The 25379-nt window shown below is 34.2% G+C and overlaps 1 protein-coding gene across 2 annotated transcripts; it reads right to left on the reverse strand.

Moving 5' to 3' along the window:
- Positions 1-251: 251 nt before the first annotated feature.
- LOC120774100 (proline dehydrogenase 1, mitochondrial) lies at positions 252-23625 on the reverse strand. 2 transcript variants are annotated; one of them, XM_040103454.1, is made up of 12 exons: positions 23521-23625; positions 17974-18706; positions 9794-9915; positions 8983-9069; positions 8744-8925; positions 4162-4226; positions 3914-4092; positions 3679-3853; positions 3461-3622; positions 3203-3394; positions 2954-3131; positions 252-1890 (listed from the first exon to the last, which is right to left on the reverse strand). In XM_040103454.1, exons 2-12 carry the CDS (start codon positions 18541-18543, stop codon positions 1685-1687), a joined length of 2118 nt encoding a protein of 705 aa, XP_039959388.1. In that variant the 5' UTR covers positions 18544-18706; positions 23521-23625; the 3' UTR covers positions 252-1684. The 2 variants fall into 2 exon arrangements, with proteins under 2 accessions (XP_039959388.1, XP_039959387.1); XM_040103453.1 differs by lacking the exon at positions 9794-9915 and adding an exon at positions 10124-10245 and having other exon boundaries at positions 23521-23624.
- Positions 23626-25379: the final 1754 nt, after the last annotated feature.

A 25379-nucleotide genomic window follows, 5' to 3' on the forward strand; every position in this document is an offset into this window, starting at 1 on the left:
AATAAATACATATGTATACGAACAGTTTACCATTAACGCTTAACTTGCTAACTGTTTTGAATCCCCCTATTCGACATGATAAAGCATTAGTAACTGTTTACAGTTTTTCAGTATAAGTTCTCGAGCAACTTCTAGCATACTTTCTGGTTTATAGTTATTTTTTTAATATGCACATATTTTAGAAACACTAATTGAAGCTGACTAAAACTAAAAAAAAAGTCCGTTACATTTACAATTACAATATAGCATAGTAGATTTAAGTTTCGTAATCAACATTTATTTTCTTTGGGTAAATATGGTAAATATTGGGGTATAGACAATAATTGAAATTTAATTCCGGCACGGCTGCTTCGAAAATTCGTTATTTTTTTTAAATTACACATTTTGTTTATTAAAGTATGTCCATATATTCTTGTAAATGTGCTCCTAACGATGCTTAGTCCACTTTAACAGTTTATTATTGTCATTTCAATATCGAAAAAGTCAACATTTACTACATTTTATATAGTGAATGCAAAGTGCGGCGGTCGTTTTTTGCTTTTGCTTTCGTTTTTTTACTGGCTGAAATTAAATATTTACTGAACAGAATGGCAATCAATAAAACTGAAGCTTGCGGAGCGCATGAGCTTTTTGGGCATTACAATCACTTGTTTATTATTTATTATAATACTTGAATATAGTCATAAAGCATATATTTAGGCGCCAAACAAAACTAAATAATAAGCTACCATATGATTTTAACAAGAAATTATACTAAATATCTGTATGTATGTGTAGGTGCATTCAATGATCTAAAAGACTCTCTCGAAATAAAATTCTAAATGTTTACATTGAGTTAATTTACATTCGATTCCACTAGATATTGCTAAAAATATATTTTAGGACTGAAACATCTCGAATACATGTGGGGAGAGAGGTGCTTAGATCTATCGCGCTTATATAATTAAAATAATAAAACTAATACGAGCAGCACTTGCAGCGCTAAGAGGTATGTTGCATACGTTAGCATAGTTTCTTAAGGATAAAACGCGCCACCACAAAATATGTCTTATAAGTAAAACACGAACTAGATCGATCAACTTAAAGTAAAATAGTGACGAGATTTTTGAATTTTCGAGCAGCGTTCGAGGATCATGCTTTCGCAGTTCGTACACACATACATGCACCCAACTGTGTCTTTTCTTTCCAGTGAGTCCACAATGTTTGCGTGCGTAAGACTGTCTCAGACGAAGCTACACTTTAATTTCACTTCAGCATACATACACATACACGTATGTTTGAGTATACGTGTGCCAATATATCGTTAAGTAGACAGTAGCAGTCCTCAAATGTGATGTTGTTGTTGTTCTCGAAAATTAGATACAGTTTTTAGGTATGTATGTAAGTCTAATGTTTAACATTTTTCGTTTTATCTCAGTGGCTTCACATTTATTATAGATACAAATATTTCGTAATATCAATTTGTTGTGTGTTTCGGTTAAGGATTTATTTGTATAAATAAAATCTTACACATTTTGATTTTTCAGCAATGTTTTATTGCATCTGTGTTCGGCAATTGGTGATTCCCAAGTCCTCTACCTTGTTGATTTCACCTTTGTGTTCTCTCTGTATGCTCGACGTATGTATGTGTGTGTATGTAAGTTTGTTTTGGATTTGTGTGATGGACCTTTTAAGTGGGGCAAGTTTATATGGGCACATAGTTGCCCTTAGGTTTGTAGAACATTTTGCCTGTCAAAAATCGACGTCGGATTTCGGAAAGTAGCAAGCGTTTCTCCTTTTGAATTTTCTTCAAGACACCTTTATTCTCCTGTGCTCGCCGCGACAAATATGGCAAAACTTCATTGACTGGTCCATAGGGGATGTACTTGTACGCTGAGTAGCCGGCTTGACCTGAAATACACCGCAGTTACATATCTCTCCAATATTTTAAAACACATTGGGCTACAAATCTTTATTTAAATTGCGCTGGGTTTGGGACCCGCCACGTAAAAAAACACCCCCAATGAAAGGATACGACGACATTGCCATAGTTCAGCGAATTAAAAGACAGTGGCTACGCTGGCTAGGTGATGTTGTCCGGATGGACGAAAACACTCCAGCTCTGAAAGTATTCGACGCTGTACCCGCCGGGGGAAGCAGAGGAAGAGGAAGACCTCCACTCCGTTGGAAGGACCAAGTGGAGAAGGACCTGGCTTGGCTTGTAATATCCAATTGGCGCCACGTAGCGAAAAAAAGAAACGACTGGCGCGCTCTTGTTAACTCGGCTATAATCGCGTAAGCGGTGTCTACGCCAATTAACAAGAAGAAGAAGAAAAACCAAATTTCGTGTGCGGAATTGTTGCGAATGTTGGAAAAGACTTACGGTCGAGAGATCGTTGAAGACATGCCTCGTTCTGAACGACCTTCGAACTCTTCAAATGATGAAAATGTTAAAAAAGTGAAAGATATGGTGCTTGAAAATCGTCAGGTAAGTGTTAGGGAAATGGCAAGAGTGCTTGATATGTTGAATATTTTGGGTATAAAACGCGTTCTTGCTATACTCGACCTGTTAAAGCTGAATTTACCGTAAACCGGTCTCTTTGGACAAGTTTAATACTACGAATTCCGATCCCACAACTGTCGATGAGACATGGATTTATGAGTTTGACATGCAAAAGGCCAACAATCGGATGAATGGAAAAAAGTTTTTTTTGTTGATTTACTACGGTCGCTACAGCGTTTCTTGTAGAAAGGGAAGAGAGTGGGGAACGTAGCGACTCCAATATTTAAACGCATTTTTCTCAGAATGCTGTTTTTCAAAACGGTTTCCACTCTGAAAGGAAGAGGTTTGAAGCTATCTAGTTCCAATTTGGAGAGAATATTTTTAACGTCATTCGCTATCGCGCTATGGAACTAGACGACTGTCTACTACTTATTGTATATGTGGCTCTCTGGTGTAAGAGCTCATACGTACCTAGTGGGAAGGTGATATAATCGCACATTCCTAATAATTGACCAAAGCAGATGACTTTATCCTCGGGTGAAATACCAATTTCCTTCATTCTTTCGATAGCAAAACGCACTGTGTCCTCGTTGTGTGATGCCACCATAATTCCAATCTTCTTAGCGTCCTCACCGGAGTCTTTCAATAACTATAAATAAGTGAAGCAGAGAATATTTTCAGTTTCGTTTTGAAAACACAAATATTCATCGTTTTACTCACTTTTATTCTTCGCAGACATTCAGTTAATGTTTTGTGGTACATATCAGTGGTGGCTTCATAATTGGCGCAGATTGGATCCGGATAGTCCATGCTAGCCGCGCGTTCTCGCTCCTGTTCCATATAGGCGCCACGCACTAATTTGGCGCCAAAATAGAAGTTCTGACGTTTTGCTTGCTCCAGATCAGTGCACACCTACAGTAAATGAGGTAGTCAATGAGTTCATGGAAATTTCCCGACATTTAAGAGACTATTTCTTACCTCTCCGAAGGTTTCTCGCAAGTAACACTGATATGTGTTGAATACGATGGCCTTCTCTTTGTTGTACTTACGCATCATTTCCAAAGTGATGCGCGAAATGGCAGGTTGGAAATATGTCTGTTCAGCGTCGATCATTATGCGCACGTCCAGATCCGCAGCGGCCTACAAAGCAACAAAATTAGTCAAACAAAAAGGTAAAGTTGAAGGAAAGTAATTACTTTAACAATTGTATTGACACGGCGAATCATATTCCTGAACATTTCCTCTTCTTTGGGCGGAATCTGTGAGATCAGTCGACGCATTTGTCCGGTCTGTGGGTCTGGAACACGGAATGTGTCACTCAACTGCGAGTCCTCATCCACAATGCCAGACCAGGGGAATAAGTGGAGAATACTTCAAAGAAAAGATGTATTTATAGCTCATGTTCATATGCAATATCGATGCGGAACTCACCCTTCCTTGTCCGAAGTAACATTCTTCAAGAAATCCTGCACATTTTTATTGTCACCCAAACTGGAATAGTACTTTTCCAGATCTTTAATCGTTTTGTGATGAGTCAGTACATTACCCTGACCACCGACTAGGTCCTCCATGTATTTGCGAGTGCGCATTATCACTTCCGAAACTTGCAGCTGAAAAGAGGGAATCCCAAAATTGTTTATTATAAAGTTAAGTCTTTGTAATGGCGTTTTCAAACTCACCAAAAGCTGTGGCCGTCCAAGCGCCGTAAGCTTAATTGCCGTAATACCCGTACCAAAAGTGGCGCCTAGGTGGAACGAAATCAATTAAAAGCACGACAATTAGAGCGATGGATGCTACTACTTTATATAGCTTAATATATATATTATGTACATTTATATACATATGTATTTACATTGCGGGAATACTATTCTATTTGTATGCCACGGCAGCAGATTCAGTGGGCTTACAAGTGTACATACATTCATACATAGGACGAAACATTTATTCGTATGTACAAAAAGTTAAATGTTTGGCCAAGCTAGAATACAAACATTGTATATCTATGTAATTCCAATTTTAGCTTACCCTCAGCAACGGGTCGGGGTACAGTTTTGTGATCGTCATCTTTGTTAGTGGGTTAGTGGAAATTATTGGTTTTGATTGGTGCGATTATATTATTTCATAAGCAGTACACCAAATTTGAGTGAATTCATTGGTGAGGGAAAAAATTAATAATGTGTTAAAAATAAATTTAGTACTAAAGTAAATAAGCAGTGTAACATAACATTAACTTAGCAATAAAAACCGAATAACTTGAATAAGAATTATTTTAATATAACAAATAAACTTTTTTTAACGATTCGAACGAAAAGTCAAACCATAGATTTTGATGAATTTTTGTTACAAAGATTAGTTTACTGTCAATAAAAAACAAAGTTTGATGGTAGAAGAAAGTTTTGTTCCACTTTTTTTAAACTTGTTCGAAAATTTCGTAAATAATTTGAGTCAATTGGGAAGGTTCAGTATAACTTGGGAAATAGATATATCGAATTTTGAAAAATTCGTCTAGGAAAATATTTTTAACTAACTAAACTAGTGAAAAATAAAAAAATTGATCTCGAAAAAGCCACGACTATTTTTCATATAATACAATTTTAAATTCCATATGAAACTTCCAGTATATATCTTTCCAGTATACAAATGAATAATCAATATATCAGGGAAAAACTTTGCACGAATAGTACTTTTGAGGTGTGCTACCTTACGACTAAAACTTGTCCAAATCGAACCAAAACTGTTCAAGCCAGCTACTGAAGATGTGAACCTAGTTGGTTGACTTTTAACTGAAAATATCGTTAAAAGAGATATATAATTCAAATTCAGAGAGAATTCTTTCCTGGTAGTAGAATGTTTGTGTGTTACAAATGTGTTGAACCCATTGGCCCAATCGGCCAATCTGTGGGTTATCTTAATAAGATTAAGAGACATAAATTGCAAGAGTATGAAATGTTTGGTTACATCCAAACTTAGTCTTTTCTTATTTATTTTCTTTTTCAAATGCTCACAAAGGTAGAAATCCTAAGGATGAGGACTAGGTTTTTTCCCCTCCACTAGCAGAAAATTATGACAATTTGTTTATTTTTTATTTGTTTTTTCTTATTTTTTTATTTTGCAAATTATAAAAAATGTATATCAACTGTCATTGATATAAGGGCCAAGACTCTATTGATGACCACTAAGACATTCAGTGTCTTTAATTTCTGTCCCATCTTCGTATACTTTTCGACAGAACAAACTCAACATGTGTTGTTAAAGATTAGGTCAGGTCAATATAGTGGTTACGCAATCGTTTCAAAATTTTGGTCTTTAATCCGCTGTTTTACGACTCTTGCGGCATGAATGGGAAATTGTCTTGTTGGACCCCCCTTAAACTTGTTCAAAATGTGGGAAAGAGTCAGTGTTTTATACACTTTTTAATCGTTTTTATTGACATATACTTAATCAGACAGGCTGCCCTCACACACCAGTACTTCTCTCACGAAATTGTAGTTTTGTTTTATAATACGGTCCTGTTTCCTTGCGTTATTTTACTGTTAGTAGTAGTTGTAGCCATTAGCATTCATAAAATTATTTCTTGTGATCCTTAGCTTGCTTCACCCTGTGCAGAATTCCTAGAACCAATTCCCATGAGCATAAAATGGCAGTTTTTTATGAAATACTATTATTGGATTCTGTTGCTTTGACAATTTTCAAATTTCATTTTAAGTCCCAACAGGAAGAATCCCTCTTAATTGTAATAAGTTCACCGATTTCAATATTTATTAGTTTACTATCGTCGGTTTTACTTTGGAAATACTGTTTTTATACTTAGATTAATTATCTTGATTAATTGATTATTTGGGTATTCAATTAAAAAATAATGTAGAAACAACTAGGGTCTAAGCCTTGATACGTAAAGGAAATATGTTCACAGTTTTTTGCTTAACGAGTAACGGAAGTTTTCATTGCATTAATTAATTTGTAGTTGGTGAAGAGTTCTTAATAAAATTTCCTTTAAATGTTTTTAAAATTTTACCTATTTTTTCTAAATTTGAATTGCAACTACAAATACCTTCAAGAGCTGGTCTAACACATTTATGAGAATATTCATAGAATCTTAAATTGTCACAAGGAGGTATAAACAAACGAAAACATTCTTTTAAACGCAATTTTCTTTTGTGCGAAAAACAAATTTGGTATTTTGATAGCAAAAGCTCGTGGTATAAACCCACATACATATGTATGTATTTATGAAAATCTGTACATAATTTGTTTGCACAAGTGATTTATATTTAGAACATTGCGACTCATAATGAGTATAAGCTTATACATGCAAAGGCATTTATGTAGTCAATCATTGAAAACCTTATGCAAGGAAAATATATTCTTCACAGTTTTAAAAGATTTTATGTGCGAACATACTACAACAACACAAGCAAAACAAAGAAACTGTTTTTAAATTTTAAAACGCAATTGGAATGCAAACAATTTCGAATATATTCGAAAATCAATATTTTAAATCTTCACTAAAGTGGGACACGGCATTTGGCGCTAAGCCTTAACTTGTTCTTCTATTGTGGGATTATTACTGTATCAGTATTTACTTGGAAGAATGAGTTGGGGTGGATGCATTTCTCGCCAGCACTTTCACAAAGTTGGTAGCTTACATTACTAGGCTTCTTTATAACAAAGTGTAGAACGACGACTATCTCAATTCCCAACAAAAAGTTGGGCCGCCTCATATTTTACGTGTTTAGGCGACATATAGAGATATGCAATGGCGTAAAATTATCTGCATAACAAAAAAAACACAGAAGCCATTTCGACCAAAATGATGTGTTTTATTTAATCTTAACATCAGAATCAGAGACGATCCTACAATTCTAATTTCTGTGCTTTAAAGATTTTTTTAAACATTTCTTCGTAGAAAGTTTGTATAGAAGTGAAAATGTCAATAATAATATCAGTTGGTAGGATTATACGGCTACGTAATCTGACGCTGGACAATACCATAAGCGTAGTCAGAATTGAGAAGAATTTTTCCGAGCCGTTTGACACAGGCTTAAGACAGGGCGACTCCTTATAGTGTGATTTCTTCAACCTAATATTGGAGAAAGTAATAAGAGTCGTAGAGCTTAATAGACAAGGTACAATTTTCTACAAGAGTGTACAATTGCTGGCGTATGCCGATGATATTGATCTGATCACAATCGTCGATAGTTCTGCTTTCCCCAGGCTAGACAAAGAAGTTAAGCGAATGAGCCTGCTGATGAACAGGGACAAGACTTATCTCCTGTCATCAAACAAACAGTCAGCGCATTCGTGTCCTGACTTCTACGGCACTATTGTCAGTCATAACTTTGAAGTTGTAGATAATTTCGTTTATCTTGGAGCCAACATTAACAACACCAACAAAATCAGCCTTGAACACAACGCAAAATCACTCTTCATAACAGGTGCTACGTTGGTCAGAGTGGAATGCTATCTCGACGAATCGAAATTGGTCTACACCAATGCAGTAATACGAGTAGTAGCAGTATTGGGGAAAGGCGATAACCGATTTTGTTATAATGTTATAAGCTTGAAAATTTATGGAAATAAGATCAGGAAGAAAGGAGTGGATTTCAAAAAGTTGCAATAAAATAAGAAATTTTATTACGTAATTAAAGCAAATGAATGTCTTACGTTGGTCTCTACAAAATTGGGATTATATGCATATTTATCCATATTAATTGATCAAGATATGCGAAGTTTTTGTTAATATTCGGATATTATTTCAAATTGATTTTCAAAATAAAAAAGGATCGTGGACGTTTTTCAAAACATCTTTAAACAAAGAGGGAACACAGGAACACATAATCATTGTAACCTTGTTCGAGCTTCTTTACGTGTTTTTATTCTAACGTATAAAAGATCCTATCCCTATGTCTTTATATATTGGAGTATTCAGATAGATGGGAGATTCGAATGAAGCTCCCAGTTGTACTCATACATATAGAATGTACAAAAATGTCTCTAAATATCATTATAGACATTATTCGTCTAGTTCAAAGTATACTGTATACTGGGAGTAATATTATAAAAAGCTTTTCATAGTGGAAATAGGTTCGGAGGTTCGCCGTTGATTGCCGTGGGTCGATTGCTTTGCGAGATAGGTTTTTCTTGTTGTGAACTCGTTTAACCACTACAACATCACTTTGATTAGTCTTATGATATTAGTATATTTGAAGCACTAATAATTGCATTACTTTTAGACATTCGGCAACTCTCTTGCTCTCTTACCTGAGACGGCTTCCAAGCATTTTATGAAAATCTCCATGTTACGCTCACAAGTAGCTTCATTTAAGTAGAAGTAAGTTCGGGCACTGCTCACTTTGTAACGACGGTCGGCAAAGGACTTCTCCACATGATATTGCGCTATCGTACCATCATCTTTGACATCGCCAGCGCTAGAAACTGAAGATCTGTAACAGAAAAAATTGTAAGTAATCACCCAGCAAGTAGAAATAGTGGCAACTCACTCAACTTCACGTTTCTCAGCCTCTTCCTGAGAGAGATCCTCCTCCACAGAGTAATCGAGAATCGGTTTAACGCCAAACGAGCGCAACCTGGAAAGTTTCCATAACATTTAGCAAAATCCATAAATAGCATATAATCGCACGTGTGTGTTAACGGTTATTAAGTTGCATGTGCATTTTGTTGGCTTTCGTATTTGTCATGAATGAGAGTTATTACGGCACTTAAGGGCACACACTATTACATGCGGATTTTGTATGGAAAGCAATGGTCTATTAGATGCGAGTAGTCAAGTGAGGTGTGACATAACTGCAGTAGGCTTTCTGGGTTTGCACCAGCACTTACTTACATACATATATAGTATTTACATATATAAATGCACGAAGGTATTTTCAATAGAGCTGCGCCGTTGAGAGCGAAATAATGGCCAAGTAAGTGTCACGAGTAACAGTTTGACTATACAATTTCAATTGCGGTGGTGAGTGCGGGGATTCACAAATACATATGCATGATTATGGATTATTGATGCTGTTCGGTTTAGTTAAAATTACCCAACCACTATGGGTCAGTGTCATGTGACACAGCTATATTTAGTTACTCTATGCTTGTGTGTGTGTGTGTCATATGTGTACACAGAAATAATTTGATAATTATTTAATGGTTCGATCGTTAAGTTTTAGTGAATTGTATTTTTTTTTAATTGTTAAAGTCATGCCACATGCTTTATTACCCGAGTAGATACGAAGATATACATATGTTGTATGTATGTGCATGAATATATTATAAACTCGCATATGTGAAATTAATAATAGAAACCTTTCAAGAGTAGGCACGATAGTACGTCTATTTTCGCCCGCAACAAAGTGTCCATAAAAAGATAACTTCATCAGTAACGCAAAGAGCCGGTCACCTATTAAAGCGCGTGTAATTTTCATTATCTAGGAAAAGCGGCAGCATAGCACGAAAGCCGTTAGCAAGAGTCGTAGCCCCAAGCGCCAATTGTGATTGTATTGCAGCGTTTGCGGGGGATTTATTGCGTTTGTCGAAAGCGGGCAATTATCGGTGTGGCATGAATATGGGGTTGGCGCATGTGAAAATATAACAAAAATAGAAAGAAGTGTTAGTTTCGTTTACTTTGGAAATTACCTTTCTAGTGTTGGGATGATTTTGACTTGATCTTCGCCAGCTACAAAATGACCGTAGAACGTAGCCTTCATCAGCATTGTAAACAATTTGTCGCCGAGCAATGTATTGGCGATCTTCATTAGCTGTGATGTGTGTGGTATATACAAAATGATGGTTATCAAATGTGCGTTTAAGGTATATGTAAATAAAATATAAATGTATTAATTATTTATAATAAATATTTGTGACACAACATATTGCCTAAGCTATCTATTCATTAATATAGTCAAAATAGCTTATCTTAGGGTGGTTCTTAATAGAAGGAAAACACTTCACACTTCAAAAATGTGTATTTTCTAAACCCCAACCCCTATAACAGTATTATTCAAGTCTTATTCATCACATATAACGTTTTTGCTCAATTGTAGGCCTCAGAAAAGACTGAGAAAATAAGATTAAAAAAGCGTAGTCACTGTTTATGCATGTACTATATATTTCGAAATTTTGGCGTGAAATCATAATTTTTCGGTTTCTATAGTGAAATAAGGAGACGTCTTTTTGAATATATTACATACCAACGAATAAATAATCGTTTAACATAATTACAAAATACTAATAAACTACAGTTATCAAAAATAAGTAAAATTTAGTTATTTTAGCGACTATATCTAAAGGTCTAGTTACAGAAGCCTTTCAAACAACAATACTGAAATTGAATTTACACGGCCTTGCAATATTTCCATGTCGTTTATTTTACATAAAGGGTTTACGAGTTTCAAAAAATCAATTTTTTTATTGTTTTATTAAATTCTACAACACCTCTGGAATATTGTCCTAAATGTTCAAGTTGATCCGAGTAATAGTTTCGGAGATACAGCTTTGATAACTTGTGTGCTCGAGGCTAGCTAGGCTAAGTGCGCCGTCTTTAAACGCGTTTTTGTCGAAACTCTATTTTTGAAGCCTTCGAAGAAAGATTTTTTTCGGTTGCAACTATTTGAAAAAAAAATGTCGCAAAATTTTCATTGAAAATTTGTTTTTTTTTTTTTGTAAAAATGTCTGCCACAAATCTTATTTTCAGTTTCTGTTTTCTTCGTCCAAGTTCTAAGTTAAGGTTTTAACTAAAACACATATTTTTTCACTTTAGATGATCCAGGCAGGAGTTTATCTGTCACCGGTTACTGGAAATAGCGTCGCAATGGCTGAGTTTAAAATATTTTTTCCAAAAATTTCAGAATTTCTTACTTAATAGTGTATGTTGTAACAAAAACAATATAATATTTCATTTTTCATATAAGAAAAAAATTATTGAAAAACGCTATTTTTTTTACCCGAGGAAACCCATGAAACTCCTTAAGGTCTAGTTACGTATGTGCACATTCGCACTCAACTACATCTTCAACGGAAACTTTGCATCTTGAACCCTTCTGAAACCGTCTTCCGTCGACGTCAAAATTACATGCGGAGAAAGTTAAAACAAGTCATTCATCTTATTACCTCTTTCAAGAACAACCCCAATGTAGAAATTAAATTTTTGAAATATCAGAAACAGGTGGCAAAATTTAAGATTCCTGTGTTGAGTTCTTAATTTAAAATTTCTGAGCATTAATAATTACTGCTACGCAGGGATAAGGTTGTAAATGCCAACTATTGCTTCATAAAATATTAACGAAATGTTTTAATTGTTGTGTAATGAAATTAGAAAATGGCAGACGAATGCAAAAAAGCGATTTTCTATGCTAAAATATAAATGATAATTCATTGCCATAAATATATACATACATAAGTACATTTATTTATTTAACTACTGAAAGAAAATATAATTTATGATAATTTATCCACTGACTTCGGCAATGTTTATGCATGAAAATATTTTTTGTAACTCCTACCTTTCTCAGTAGAACCTAGCTATCGATATATGGCACATAATATGTATGTATATACACATTAGTATAGTATATTATACTTATTTACTATATAATTATATCTTCAACAGCGCGAACTTTGAACGTACATAACGAACGTGTAAGGATGCGAGTTTGGAAAATAAAAATTTTGCGCTTTTGCTTGTGAATCTATTTCTGTCAAATATTTCTATATTTTTCATGGCTCACAATTGACGTGCAATTTTCTCTTAGGAACATTTCAGCACGCACACATATACATATGAACAGATGTCTCAATATGCACGTAGAAAGCGAGTATATGTGTGGCCAGTTTGTACTCGAAATACCTATGTACATATGTATATAATGACAGTGGTGGGATGAATTAGTTAACTGTCGAACCGGCGCAACGTGCAATCGTCACAACGTCAAGGCCGCAGTCATTCACCTAATTTCAACCCACGACGATTTGCCACAAATTATCTTAAACACTCGGTCGCCAAATTGAAATTGTCGGATTGTCAGATTTTCAGTTGTTTTTGTTATTGCAGCAAGTACTTATTGTTACGTTTGTTTGTTTGTGTGTATTTGCAGACGCTAAATAGATAAAATGTGTTGATTTTACATATGCTGGTGTATGGCCCTTAAGTGGAACTTTTTAAACACACCGTTCACGTGTTTCGCACGAAATAATATACGAAATTACTAGAATAATGAAATATAAATATATATACACATATAAAGTTCACCTTAGGAATAATACTCGATCAGATAGTCATCCGAATTTTACCGTTAGGTGAAAAGAACTATTATACTCTGTAGCAACTGGTTGCAAGAGTATAAAAATACATATGTATGTATAGGGGTTTCGCATAGTATCATAAGGTTATAAGTTATAAGGATCCGAAAACATAGCGTTCAAAGTTGTATTTGCGTAAACTTATTTTAGTATGCAATCCAACAACAAAAAAAAAGAAAATTATGATTTTACGTTGCTTTATGACATGTTCTGAGTACCCCAATAGTATTTTCATGAGACCTCCGACCATCAGTGAGATAATATATTCCGTTAATATAATAATACAGCTTGAATCATACCATTGAGACAATTGTTCCGATTATAAATAACACCGTTATACGTATACCATATATTTGGAACATATTATTGCGCATTCACTTGATTCTTATCTTGAGGTCTATAAACACTTATTTTCATTGGAAGATCAATGGATATCATAAACAGACATGCACCTTCAATAGATGTTTTTGCCAATTATTTGGAATAAAAAATGACGCTGCCATAAAATTAACCAGAAACAGATGACCGGAAACAGAAAATTTTTATAACTTCCTATGCTACGGTTTCTTAACCAAAAAGAATGTGAACTAAATTTTGTTGAGTTTTTGAATTCCTCTAATAGTGGAAGAGTTCAATATCCAAGTTAACCAATTAGTTTGCAATGTCGCAACAAGAGACCAATTAATGAAAGCAACAACGGTTTATTTTTATTCAAATTAGGCGTTTTTGCGCACCATCGAAATATTTTTTTCAAGGTATGACTGTCAGTGGCAACTGTGCCAAATGCCATATCAAAATAATCATTAGTGTGTATATCCTCTTGTCTTTCTGAAGTACATAAAGTATAATACATTCGGCGATTTTTACAATGAATTATTCAACAAAGAAGTTTTATTAAATTTGGTATTCAAAAAAGGACGAGAACACGTTGATGACGAACCACGGCCATCAATATCAACTGACGATCAGAACGTCAATAAAATACAAGTATTTATGCTTGAGAATCTCCGATTAACAGTCAGAAATCTAACTGGCATCGTTGCGATATCGGTAGAATCAGGGAAAACCAATTTGAAAGATCTTTGGGCCTAAAAAATGGGAAATTATGATTGGTTTCAAAATCACTAAATTTTTTCGAAAAACAACGCCACGTTAACGTCTGGGAAACAAAGCTTTCCGACTGTCAGTATTCAACTTATGAACAAAGGTCCTACAATTTTTGCTCATAGATGTAAATGTGGCAAAAAAAAACAAAATCGCAGTTGAAATCATAGCAGATAAGTGAAGACAATCATAACTGAAAAAAAAGTATTTCAGATACTACTTTATGTTTGCATAAATTCAATTAAAAATTTCAAATGTAAACATATTGATCTTAAAAATTTAAGTCGAAATCGTATGTCGCAGTAAAGATTATCACCTTTCAAAGCATTGTCATTTACAACCTGTCATGGGATAAAAGGTCTTTTAAATTTAATTAATTGCTACAATTTATGAAAATGAAAAAACTTTATAGATGTATCCTCCATCAGTATTTTATTTTGTTTAAAATTGAATTAGTGTACGCAATTGATGTTTTAAAAATAAAGCTTTAAGGGGGTATTCTTGTCTCAGATTTCGAAAAAATAGATTTCTTTTTGCATATCTTGAAAGTCTAGACTTTCAAAAATGACAATGGAAGGATTTTGCAAAATTCTACTTATTTTCAGAGATACAGCCGATTTTGTGACGTGGCGTCCGTGTTCACTGGAATTGACTGCTAAACTTTAAACGCGTTTTTCTCAAAACTGACTTTTTCGGAACGATACCCACGATTTCTCAGGTTCTACTGGACCGATTTACATGAAATTTTTATAGAGTCTTCTTTATAGGCTTGTCTATGGTTGGAACTAGCTCCATCCTCAAATTTTTATTTTTATTATTTTTAAAAAATTCGATATAGTCAGAAAAAGTGATCCAAAAAAACTTTTTTTTTCAGGCAGTCGGCATTTTGTAAAAAAAAAATTTTTTCTAGGAGGGTTGAAATCATGGGTATGGTCACGTGGAAATTTTTAGAGAACTCCCATTTCGTCAGCTCATAATTTTTGAAATTTTTTATGTTTTTTAGTTTTTAATTTTTTTCTGTACTCTTCTAAAATTAAAAAATAACTAGTAAAAAAATGTATCAATTGCCTTTTTTACGACACTTTGAAAATTACCTGAAATTCATGCTTCTAGACCAGAATACCCCCTTAAAGTAAAATCAGCGAAATATAAAATTAATTATTATTAATGAAATAATTTCATTACTGTAGATTTTTGAATATGCTTTAATGGAGAACTATTTTTTGTAACTTTTTTCTTATATCATGATCAGATCACGTTACAAATATTTATTGAGTTATTTGTGGATATTTTAACGGCAATTATCAAACAAATATGCATACTCACTATGACTTACTTTGCTTTGAATAAAAGTTTGTCACCATAATTAAAAGATATTTTTCTAATATTACTTAACTATACACAATCGAATATATTACGTTTTATATATTGAAGGCAATACCAATATTCTGAATCCTAAAAAGGCTCTAATTGCGATTTGATAATGCCGCTTACGAAAAGGAAGCCCTAGAAAAGGAAGTCCACACTAGTGAGAAGCCATTTGTGTCATTAGTTAATTGCTTCACTGACGTTTCTTTGAGGGTTATTAGAATGCATAAAGTTTTATTTTTTAGCCGCAGCGGCGCACCTCTAACCGCAAATCAATCACTTAGGAATAGATGCGGCACAGTCATGCGTTCATTTGCGTACATCATTACATATGCACTGCTATTTTTATGTTTGCAGCTGTGTAATTAATTTCCAAGAAATTACTTAAACACGAATATTTTTCTCATTCGCGAAATTCTCTAAATTTTATACAAAGATTGCATATTGTGCATACATTCATACATATACATATGTTTGATGATTATCGCAGATAAGTAAGTACATATATGTACATATGTACATATGTAGGTACATACGTCGTATTAAACGCATGCCTCTTACTGCAGAGTCATATAAACATGTACTAAAAGTAAGTACATTATTCTTCGCTGTTTGCTTAAAGATGAAAGTGTTCTTAAACTATAAAACTGCTGCAACGAAAAACAAATTATATAAAAGCGGCTGGTTGAAGTTCGGTTAGTGAATCATCTGAAAAGAACACGCCAATGCCAACATAATCACATTTTGGCAACAAAAGAATTTGATATGACGTCGCACGTACCCTGTAGGAAAAATTCAAAACTATGTGAAAGAATACCACAGGCATTTCTCTCAATAGCATTTGACTCAGCCATATTACCGTCTTTTTGTGTTGTTAAGATAAGCGAAAATACTTTTGTACACATAGTAAAGTCAAAATCTCGATGGACGTTGTAATCAGTCAGCAGCGAAAATATAATTTCGGTGTCGTGAAATAGTGAATAGAGACGTCACGTGACTTTTTAAAAAGCTGCTATGAACAACGAAATTATCCAAAAAGTGCTAATCAAATACATACACATAGACAATTCATACCACTGCACACTTGGCATGTAAATATGTAAGTTTATGTACATATGTATGTGTGCATTATTTCCGGCGCCATAAAATCTTTTCATATTGAAAATTTATCTGCATTAACCGGCGCAAACTTTTCTACGGCCGCCAGCATGAGCGAATCACGCGACGGCATGACGTTTGCGCTCGTGGGCGTCAATTTGCTGGTACTCTCCATTGTCGGTTGGTCGGTGGCACTCTCTGGTTTATCACGTTCGTTCGTCGTCGAATACATACATACCGCAAGTATTCGTGTTCTTTCGTGTATATGTATGCCTTTCTGTTGGCCGGTTTAGGGGGCTTGTCGTTTGATGGCGTCACCACTATCAGGCCTGCGATGCCGGTGGCAATAAATTCCACCATATATTACACATAAATTCTTGTGTATATACATATCTACATATGCATACACTACTTGCAAAAGCACGAGGAACCCGTTTCACATAATTTAAAACTTTTTCCTGTAAGCATGTACATTATGTGCAAATATACTGTACATCCTAAGAAAAGAGGAAAATAGGTGTATCACACGACCAACCGTCATCGTCAGAGCAAATCGCTACACCTGATGTAAGTGCAACATTTGTTTGATTTTTTTCAACGAGTGAAAGCCAAAACGTCTGACTCGTGCCATTGATAACAGTTGGCTTATGCCAGCTATCTAGCAAATTATTTTTAAACTCTTATGTACTTGCCACCTCTTGAACCTTTGAAAGAAAATCGGGTGATTTGCCTTACATACTTTTGAATTACAAACAGCAACTTTGGAGCGTACTTTATACTATATAGTTTAATAAAAAAAAATAAAAATAAATTTAGCCTTCGTTATAATCCTCTTGATATAATAATTTGGTATAGAGAACTCTATGCTACTTGGGTAGTTCTGTTAAGAACTTGCAAGTTCATTATTCCTCTATTTGACAGACCTGGTTGTCTGATATGATTTACATTATTAATACTATATTTAATTCCCTAACTCTTAAACTTTTAAAGATTTTTCACGTATAGAAACATAATGGTACAGTCAATACCCAGACTTGGCCTTGTTTCGTATTCAAATTAATCTCTTCTCGTATGTACATATGGTATACCATGATAGAATGGCACTTCCCAATAATATTTATTTTCCTTTTTCAAACACATTTTGTCAAAAATTTCACAAATTTGGAAAAAAATCAAGTCCATTGATGAAATTGTATTTAAGCATACTCGTTAGTAGTTCAATAATAATCCCACTTTCCACATCCTGAATATATCTAGTAATTCTGTTACTTTGAAATTGCTAGCACGAAAAAACAATTCTCATAATACAAACATAGCCCTTACTTTTCTAAACTTCTATAGAATACGGAATATAGTATAATTAAAAAGTGTCTCCAAAAGTATGAAATAAATAAGCATATAGTATAAAAATAACACAATATTATTTAAAAATAATGCATTCTTTGAAAACACTTCTGGCGAAATATCAGAATTCTGACGTTAGCGACATTTTAGATCTGTTCTATTTATAGTTTATGTATACTCTACAGGACCACTATAATGCGATAATATATGTATAAGTAGATGGGTTTAAAAAATTGCATGTGTGCTCTGAAAGAATATGTGCAGATTCAATTTACCTTGAGATTGTTCTCCACTACAGGTTCAATGGAACAAACGGTGTATACCAAGTAAGCGCGTATCAGCTCCCATGTTGTTTTGCTCTTGAATGACGCGACTGGATCATTGAAACTGACATCCAATGGATCACGTTGGGGATTAGCAGGAACATTTGGTTGTTCTTGTTGTGGGGGCTTATGAGAACGGGGTCGTTTTACTTCAGGCTCAGCCTCTTGCCGAGCAGCAACTACAGATCGATCAAGCGGACCTTTCGTGAATAGTGTATGCCGTGAGTTGTAGGCAGGTGAGAAGAGAATGCTGCTGAGAAGCTGACGTTGCTGCTGCTGTTGTCGACTTAACTGACTCTGTGATACCGCTGAGTATTTGAGATCGTCTGCTTTACGATTACTTACATGACGTACCTCCTGCTGGTTCGTTGATCCTAACGATGCCGATGTCGATATTGATGCTGTGGCGGTGGCCTCACCACTCGTTCTCCACGCAGATGTTGCGCTCCTATTACTTTTATTGCGACTATAAACCAAATTTGATGTGGCACGTTGAGCACAAATGGAACGCAAAAACGCCATTACATACACACACACTTGTATTAAGTTTAAAGTTGTACGACGGGAATAGGAATCAAATCAAACTGATTGTTGCACTGAATTAAGCACTCACTATTAATTTTTCGGCTGCACTATTTAAGGGTTGATTGTGTCTTTCTACCGTGATAGTTCCGCACTTTTATGGCTATATGTGATATGAGAACAATGTGTTGGTGCAAATCACTGAGTTTACTTCAGAACCCCGCAACAAACAGTTACCAATTGACCACTAACAGCAAGCTTTTCACAGAACTTGATTACAATTCACTCTTTTGAACGCCGTTATTCATGTAGGTACATGTATCGAAAGTTGAAATTTGACCTAACTAAATTCGATTGACGCATGCGTCTACACACCCGCTCTTCAGTGTCGACCGTCACTTGGCGCTCCTTCGATTTTGCGACCTTACGCACAACTGCATATACATACGTTTGTGTATATGTATTTATATATAGCAAGAAGTCTTAAGTGAACGTTTAATTATTTTTTTATTTTTTTTTTTAATGTGAGATAGATTTTTTTTGGTTTAATTTGGACATGTAATACTTCAAAAGAAAAAATAATAAAAAATTTATTGTTAATAACGAATAACGTCAGAATTTTTTACTTGTTCTATCTGCCATTTTCGTCAATCAAACGATGAAACGAATTTACACCTCAAATTAGGAGAGTTTTATTTATGAAAAGATGCTCCAATTTGGTTACGTTCTGCTCAAGCTGTACGGAAAAGTTGTATATATTCTATGAGGTAAGCATACAACCCGTAAGCTAAGGAAAAAATCTTTTGATGCTTCACACACGTGCGATTTCCATTGAATAAATGCTCCAAACATATATGTATTAATTTAAGGTTCAGGTGATTTGGGAAAATACTTTTTGACTTTATATAATACTTATGTATGTAATTTGGTACAATCAATTATATTACAACTTTAAGATCTACTTTGTTTATTTGTCGCTTTGGTGTGACGCATACCTTCAAACCAAGTACATAAAAAAATTAGTGTAAATAATCGCTTCTTTCATCGTTTGTCCTTGGCTTTGCTACTACTTCGTAGTAAAATCACTCCATCGTTGAATGAAAAGTGTTTACTTTCTGTTTACTATACATTGCTTTATTGACAATTCACTAGACCGTTATCAATGCGGCAACACGGCATAGAGACAAGATTGCGGTATGCTCATCAAGGCAACGAACTGTCAAACTTTCACAGTAATTGCAGAAAAAAGAATTGTACTTCAAGTCCTATTTGTTATTGGTTTTTGCTATATTATATAGTATATGGTATATTGCCCGTATTAAGTTACTGCTAGCTTTGGCATTATAGGGTTGGAAATTGATACCATTTCATTATTTGGTCCATGTAAGATTAAGAGAACAACAAAAAATCGTTTCCACGACATTCGGGTCTATGTAACCGGAACGAACCCGGTAAAATACTGTCAACTGGACAGAATTCGTTATAAGACTGCATAAAAGGCATATAAACAGTGTGAATTTTCGGGTACAAGAAACCTGTCTTTCTCTTGTATGATTGTACCAAAAAACGACCGTTTGTGCTTGTGTGCAAAAAAAAAACTCTCTTTAAAATGAACTTTAGTTTTTTTTCTTTGGTGTTAAAGTAGATTTACTCCTGCTCCAAAGTCGATTTTTTTTAAATGTAGTTGATATTTTATAGCATTAGTTAGTATTTGAACGTTTGTATACCGAAAACGCTATCCTGAAAACTAATAATGAAAATGCGTAGTTAACGATTGCGAGTGAAAGCTGATGATTTCAGTAGTTATTTCCATAAAAGTGCATACTGAATGTGCAAATGGGAAGATATTCACACAGCGCTAATTGTAATAGACACAAAAAACGAGTTTAAATCAAATTGACTCATGTGATCTGTCATACTTTTTCACCTAAACTTGACGTGCATGCTTAGTGGGTTTGCTGATTTACATATTGATACATTTGTAAGTAGGAATATGCAAGTCATTCGTGTTTACACAGTGATTAGTAGTCCGTCTGTCTGTCTAAATTTAACAGATATTTAAGATGTGCGAAGATAAAAGTGAACGTGAAACACCACTTAATAAATTTTCGAACCAATATTTCAACTCCTAATCAAAATAGAACGGGAGAAGTGAAATTAGTGCATTAGATCCATAAAAGGAAAGTTTCGGTTAAGGTTGAAGAATGCTTCTCAACTGAAAGAAAATTGTTGAAGATATAAGTACCTACGTAAATGCATATCTATATTCAGATATACTTTTTTATATTCTTGCAATAGGTTGTTTGTCTTTGTTTTTGATAAAAAATAAACACACATTGAGTGTTTGTATGTTTGACTAAAATTTTGAGTTTATTTGAACTGTTCCCTCATCTGTTCGATGCATGGAATAGTTATCGTAAAGGAAAATTTTACACGCGGACCAATTTTTGAAAAATCTAACATTATGACAATGACAGTTATTGAGTTTTTGTTTAAATTCACTGGGTTAAAGAATTAGTTGTGACTCGATTATACAAGATTGTGTCAAAAGACCAATAAAATAAAAAAATTATTAAACATGTTTTAATTCCAAATGTCAAGATCAGCAGTTTTGCTTTATTGCTATTATTCAAAACTATTTTTTTCAAACATTCGAGACTAAGAAAATATGTTTATTTAGTGATGACCATAATTCAATTATAGATGGTTGTGTCGTTATGGAACCTGCTTTCTCTTACGAAAGAAGTGTTTGTATACATAATGTCAAAATCAGAAATTTTCATTAGTTGACATTTTGGAAAAAATTATTTTTGAATCATAAAAACAAAACAAAACAGTTGATTTTGACAATATGGACCAAGTTACTTTTGACAAATTGTTGTTTTTGGGCTATCGACACAAACTTATTTAGTTGAAGCATGATGATAACATCAAAAATCATCAAAATTTTAACAAGAAGTACATGAGAAAAACGTAAAAATGCTTAATAGACGATATGGTTTAAAAAATATTCTCGAAAGAAGCAACAATACAACCTTATATAATTGAATAATGGAAATAATTCTAGCTTCGCAACATGATATTATTCACGTAAACGAATTTCGTCTAGACTTCTAAAAAAAAAACTTGTTCGCACTTATGTAAATATGTACATATCATTGTATGTACACAGGTGATAAATCTTATCCCACACCGAACCGGCGAAATTGTCGTGGCTTTCGGCTAAAACACGCTTTAACTGCGTTAATTTTAAAAAAAAGCTCACTTTGTGGTTTAATTACATACTCACATAAAGATACATATGTACATATGTATGTAAGAAAGACTTTACTGTATGTTTAACTTAGACTTCTCTTAAGTATTTCAATTGAACTTTCACGCTCTTGTCACTTACATATGTATGTATGTATGTATTCTATATAATATGTACATTTTCATACACATATCTAATTCGATCGGTGCAAATATTTCCAATATCAGTAGCCATTGAATTGTGGTGATTTTAAAAAAAGTATCTATTGGAAACAAACACTTCGTGTGTTCGAGTACTCATTTCAACAGAGCCTTTTCTAAAATGCGGCGTTATTAATAAGTTAGAGCTTAGTTAGTTTACGTTCAATGCAACGATGCGCATTAAATTAATTAGAGCTCCATTTGCTAATTTCACTTTGATTATCACCTTTTAGTTTGATCTGGTTACGAAGCTATCTGGCTTCGCGCGTTGCTGTCAAGTATAGTATATGCGAATTTGACAGCTAAGTGTTTCTCTAATTTTCTTATTGGCGATCATTTGCGCTGTCAGCTGTCACATGCATCTTTTGTCCTTTCTTAATCAAACTAATGGAATGCTAAACTCAAGCCAAGTGTCTAAATTGTGATATTGCAGCTGTATCTATTTACACATATGTACATATGTATGTACGTGCATTAACCAGCGAGAGTGACATCCCCATGAATGAATTCTGCTGCAAATGTAATATACCGTTATTGTAGTGTTTTTTTTATTCTATGTGCAACTACAGCACAGTTTCTCGGTGAGATTGTTAGTATTTATTATACGTAGCACTAGGAATTGTTTAGTTCTAAGGTTATGGTCGAATTTAAGAAACTTATAATGTGAAAAAGATTCATAAGCCTTTGCTCAAGCAACTGTCCTAACATGTTTATTTTGCTATAAGGGAGTTATTTTCACTTGTTTGATTTCTCTGCTGGGCATTTATGGTATTTATGTACATATGTACATATATAATTTATAAATGAGAACAGGTACAATGTATGCAAGCTTGTAGTGCTTCAACAAATTATTTACTCAACCCTGCACTCGTATTGCCACTAATATTGGCATCGAGCAGAAAATTAATGTATACAAAAGCAGTCAATGGATAATTTCAGTATATCTCCGACTCGATTCGGCTCAGCGAGCCAGCGAAACACAAGCGACGTGTTGTCTAATGTCAAGCTACACATGTGCATATTTATCTCTATCGTCTGTGCTTCTCAAAGTACTTGCTCTGAGTTATATAACTTTTTTGCAGGTCCTTTCGCAGTCGCTCTCCCACATCATTCTTTCATATAGATTTCGCCTAAAAAAGAACTTTTTGCAAAATTGCTAAATTTTTAAATTTTCTTTAATTCGATGAATCATTAAATAAATAATGAATATTTTAAAAGCCAAAATGGGGTAAACGCATAAAACATGCAAATTCTTGATTTCATTAACACAATCGCCGCTATTTGAGCACATTTGCCGTTTCGTTGTGTTGAGATTTTCGCTTATTCGCAAAGAAATCGATACGATTTGCACTTTTCACTAATTAAACACTCTGTTGTTGCGGGGTTGCATATTCTGAATGAAATTCGTGCTAGTTAGTTTGATTGTTGAACTTTTTTCACAAAAATTATTTGAAATATGTGTTTGCTTAGCAAATTTGCAGTGGAAAAAATCTGTATATGCAGAGTTCTCAGCGAATCGAGTACCTTTTCTTAGATTTTGGTCAACCGACCAGCGAATCACAAGTCCCGAGCTGAACGGTGCACGACTGACTGACGGAGACGAAATTCTGACGAGGTGAATCTAGCCAAATTGGCAAACGGTGGTGGCTATAATGACGGCGGCAGTAACGACGAAAATGTTGATCTGACCGCGAATTACACTCAGTGAGCGCACAAATAAGGCATACTACAATTTAGCTTAATACCGGTTCTTGTTTTCGCGCTATAAGCTGTTCGCACGCGATGCTCGGCAGGAGGCGGTGGCCCGGTCGAGTGTGTGTGAGAGATGAGACGCGGCAGCGAGATACTGGTGGCAAAGAGCATACACACTGTGTACATTTGCAGTCTTTTATGGTACACGAGTGTATCTACAGAGCAATTTTCGTTTTGTAATTATGTACTTATTTACATATGTACATATGTGCGTATGTATGTACTATTACCACATGTGCTAGGTAAAAAATAGTACTTTCCTTTGAGGGGCTGGGACAAGAAAAAAAACGCCATTAGCGAAATGAGCAACGCGCATGCCAACGATGTCATCTCCCATGGCAACAACAACAAACGTAAAAAATTTGTGAGAGACGGAAAATGAAAGTGAAAGAGTGAGGTAAATTTTCACCTCTTCAATTATTTTCGCCTTGCTAGTTTTGTAAAAATTCTAAAACGACTGACTTTGTTGGAAACAATAACGACGTCCCCATTGGAATTTTAGTTCAAATTAACTCACCACACTTCGCAAATAAGTTTTGGGAAAAAAGGTTTGAATTTAATTGTTTACAATCTATGCAAGAAGTATGAGAAAATAAATCTCTATTGCAATTACTTAAATTTTGATGACATCAATGTCACTTTTCCATGATTTTTCAACAATAATAATATTTTATATATCTATCCTTAAATGTAATATGTGTGTGTTGATATAGGAACATCCATAAAGTATATGGGCTTCTATACTTCAAGAATGTTCCCATATTCCAAATGTGTTCATATTAAATATTTGTGGACTACTTTCTCTTCGACGGTTTAGTCCAGGCTTTATTCGTAAGTGGTCATTTCAACTCCTCAGGAAGTACTTAACACCTACATACATATGTATATCTTGCTAACCGATTGAATTATGCGCCAATATACATTTATAGATATCTATTATATAATAGAACATTTAAAAATAGTTAGTTTATTGGTTTGAAATAATTCTCGCTGTGCTGCCTGTGCAAGCTTAGATTAGTATAGGTTAGGTTAATAGGTCGATCTTAACAGAGATCTCCTTGAACAATTGTGGTACCTACGACTTCTATAATTGATAAAAAGGTTCTCATAAGTCGACAAATCGATTTGAGCATATCACAAATTTGTCAGTTTTGGCTGTGTCTCCTGGACAAATTTAATGTTGATTGAATAGTATGTAGATTTCATACTCTCTCTGGTATGGATGCATTATTTTTTAATAAACATGTATCTGAATATTTTAAGAAAAAAAATTTAATTTTAAGTGTGCTTAAATCGGCTGTTAATAGCAGCAAAATCAATTTCCAACAAGATACCGGCACCAAATACCCGTCTTATCTTGTACGAGCAGGGTTGTTATGGAGTTAAAAATAACTCCATAGGTCCCGCAATTACCATACATTATTCCTATTTAAAATATCTGGAACTTTTTGGAAAATTGTATTCGAAAACATCGAATTTCTTCAAAATAAGGCCAAAAAACTGGATCATGGACTTAGTGGGTCAAAATATCCGCAAATAATACCAGAAATTGAGTGGGGAGCATACATCGATGTCTAGGAACAATAATAGCAACAAAAATTGCTAAAACTATTGTAATTATGTTTGATTTC

This window comes from Bactrocera tryoni, chromosome 4, assembly GCF_016617805.1.
Source record: "Bactrocera tryoni isolate S06 chromosome 4, CSIRO_BtryS06_freeze2, whole genome shotgun sequence".
NCBI classification, from domain to species: Eukaryota; Metazoa; Arthropoda; class Insecta; order Diptera; family Tephritidae; genus Bactrocera; species Bactrocera tryoni.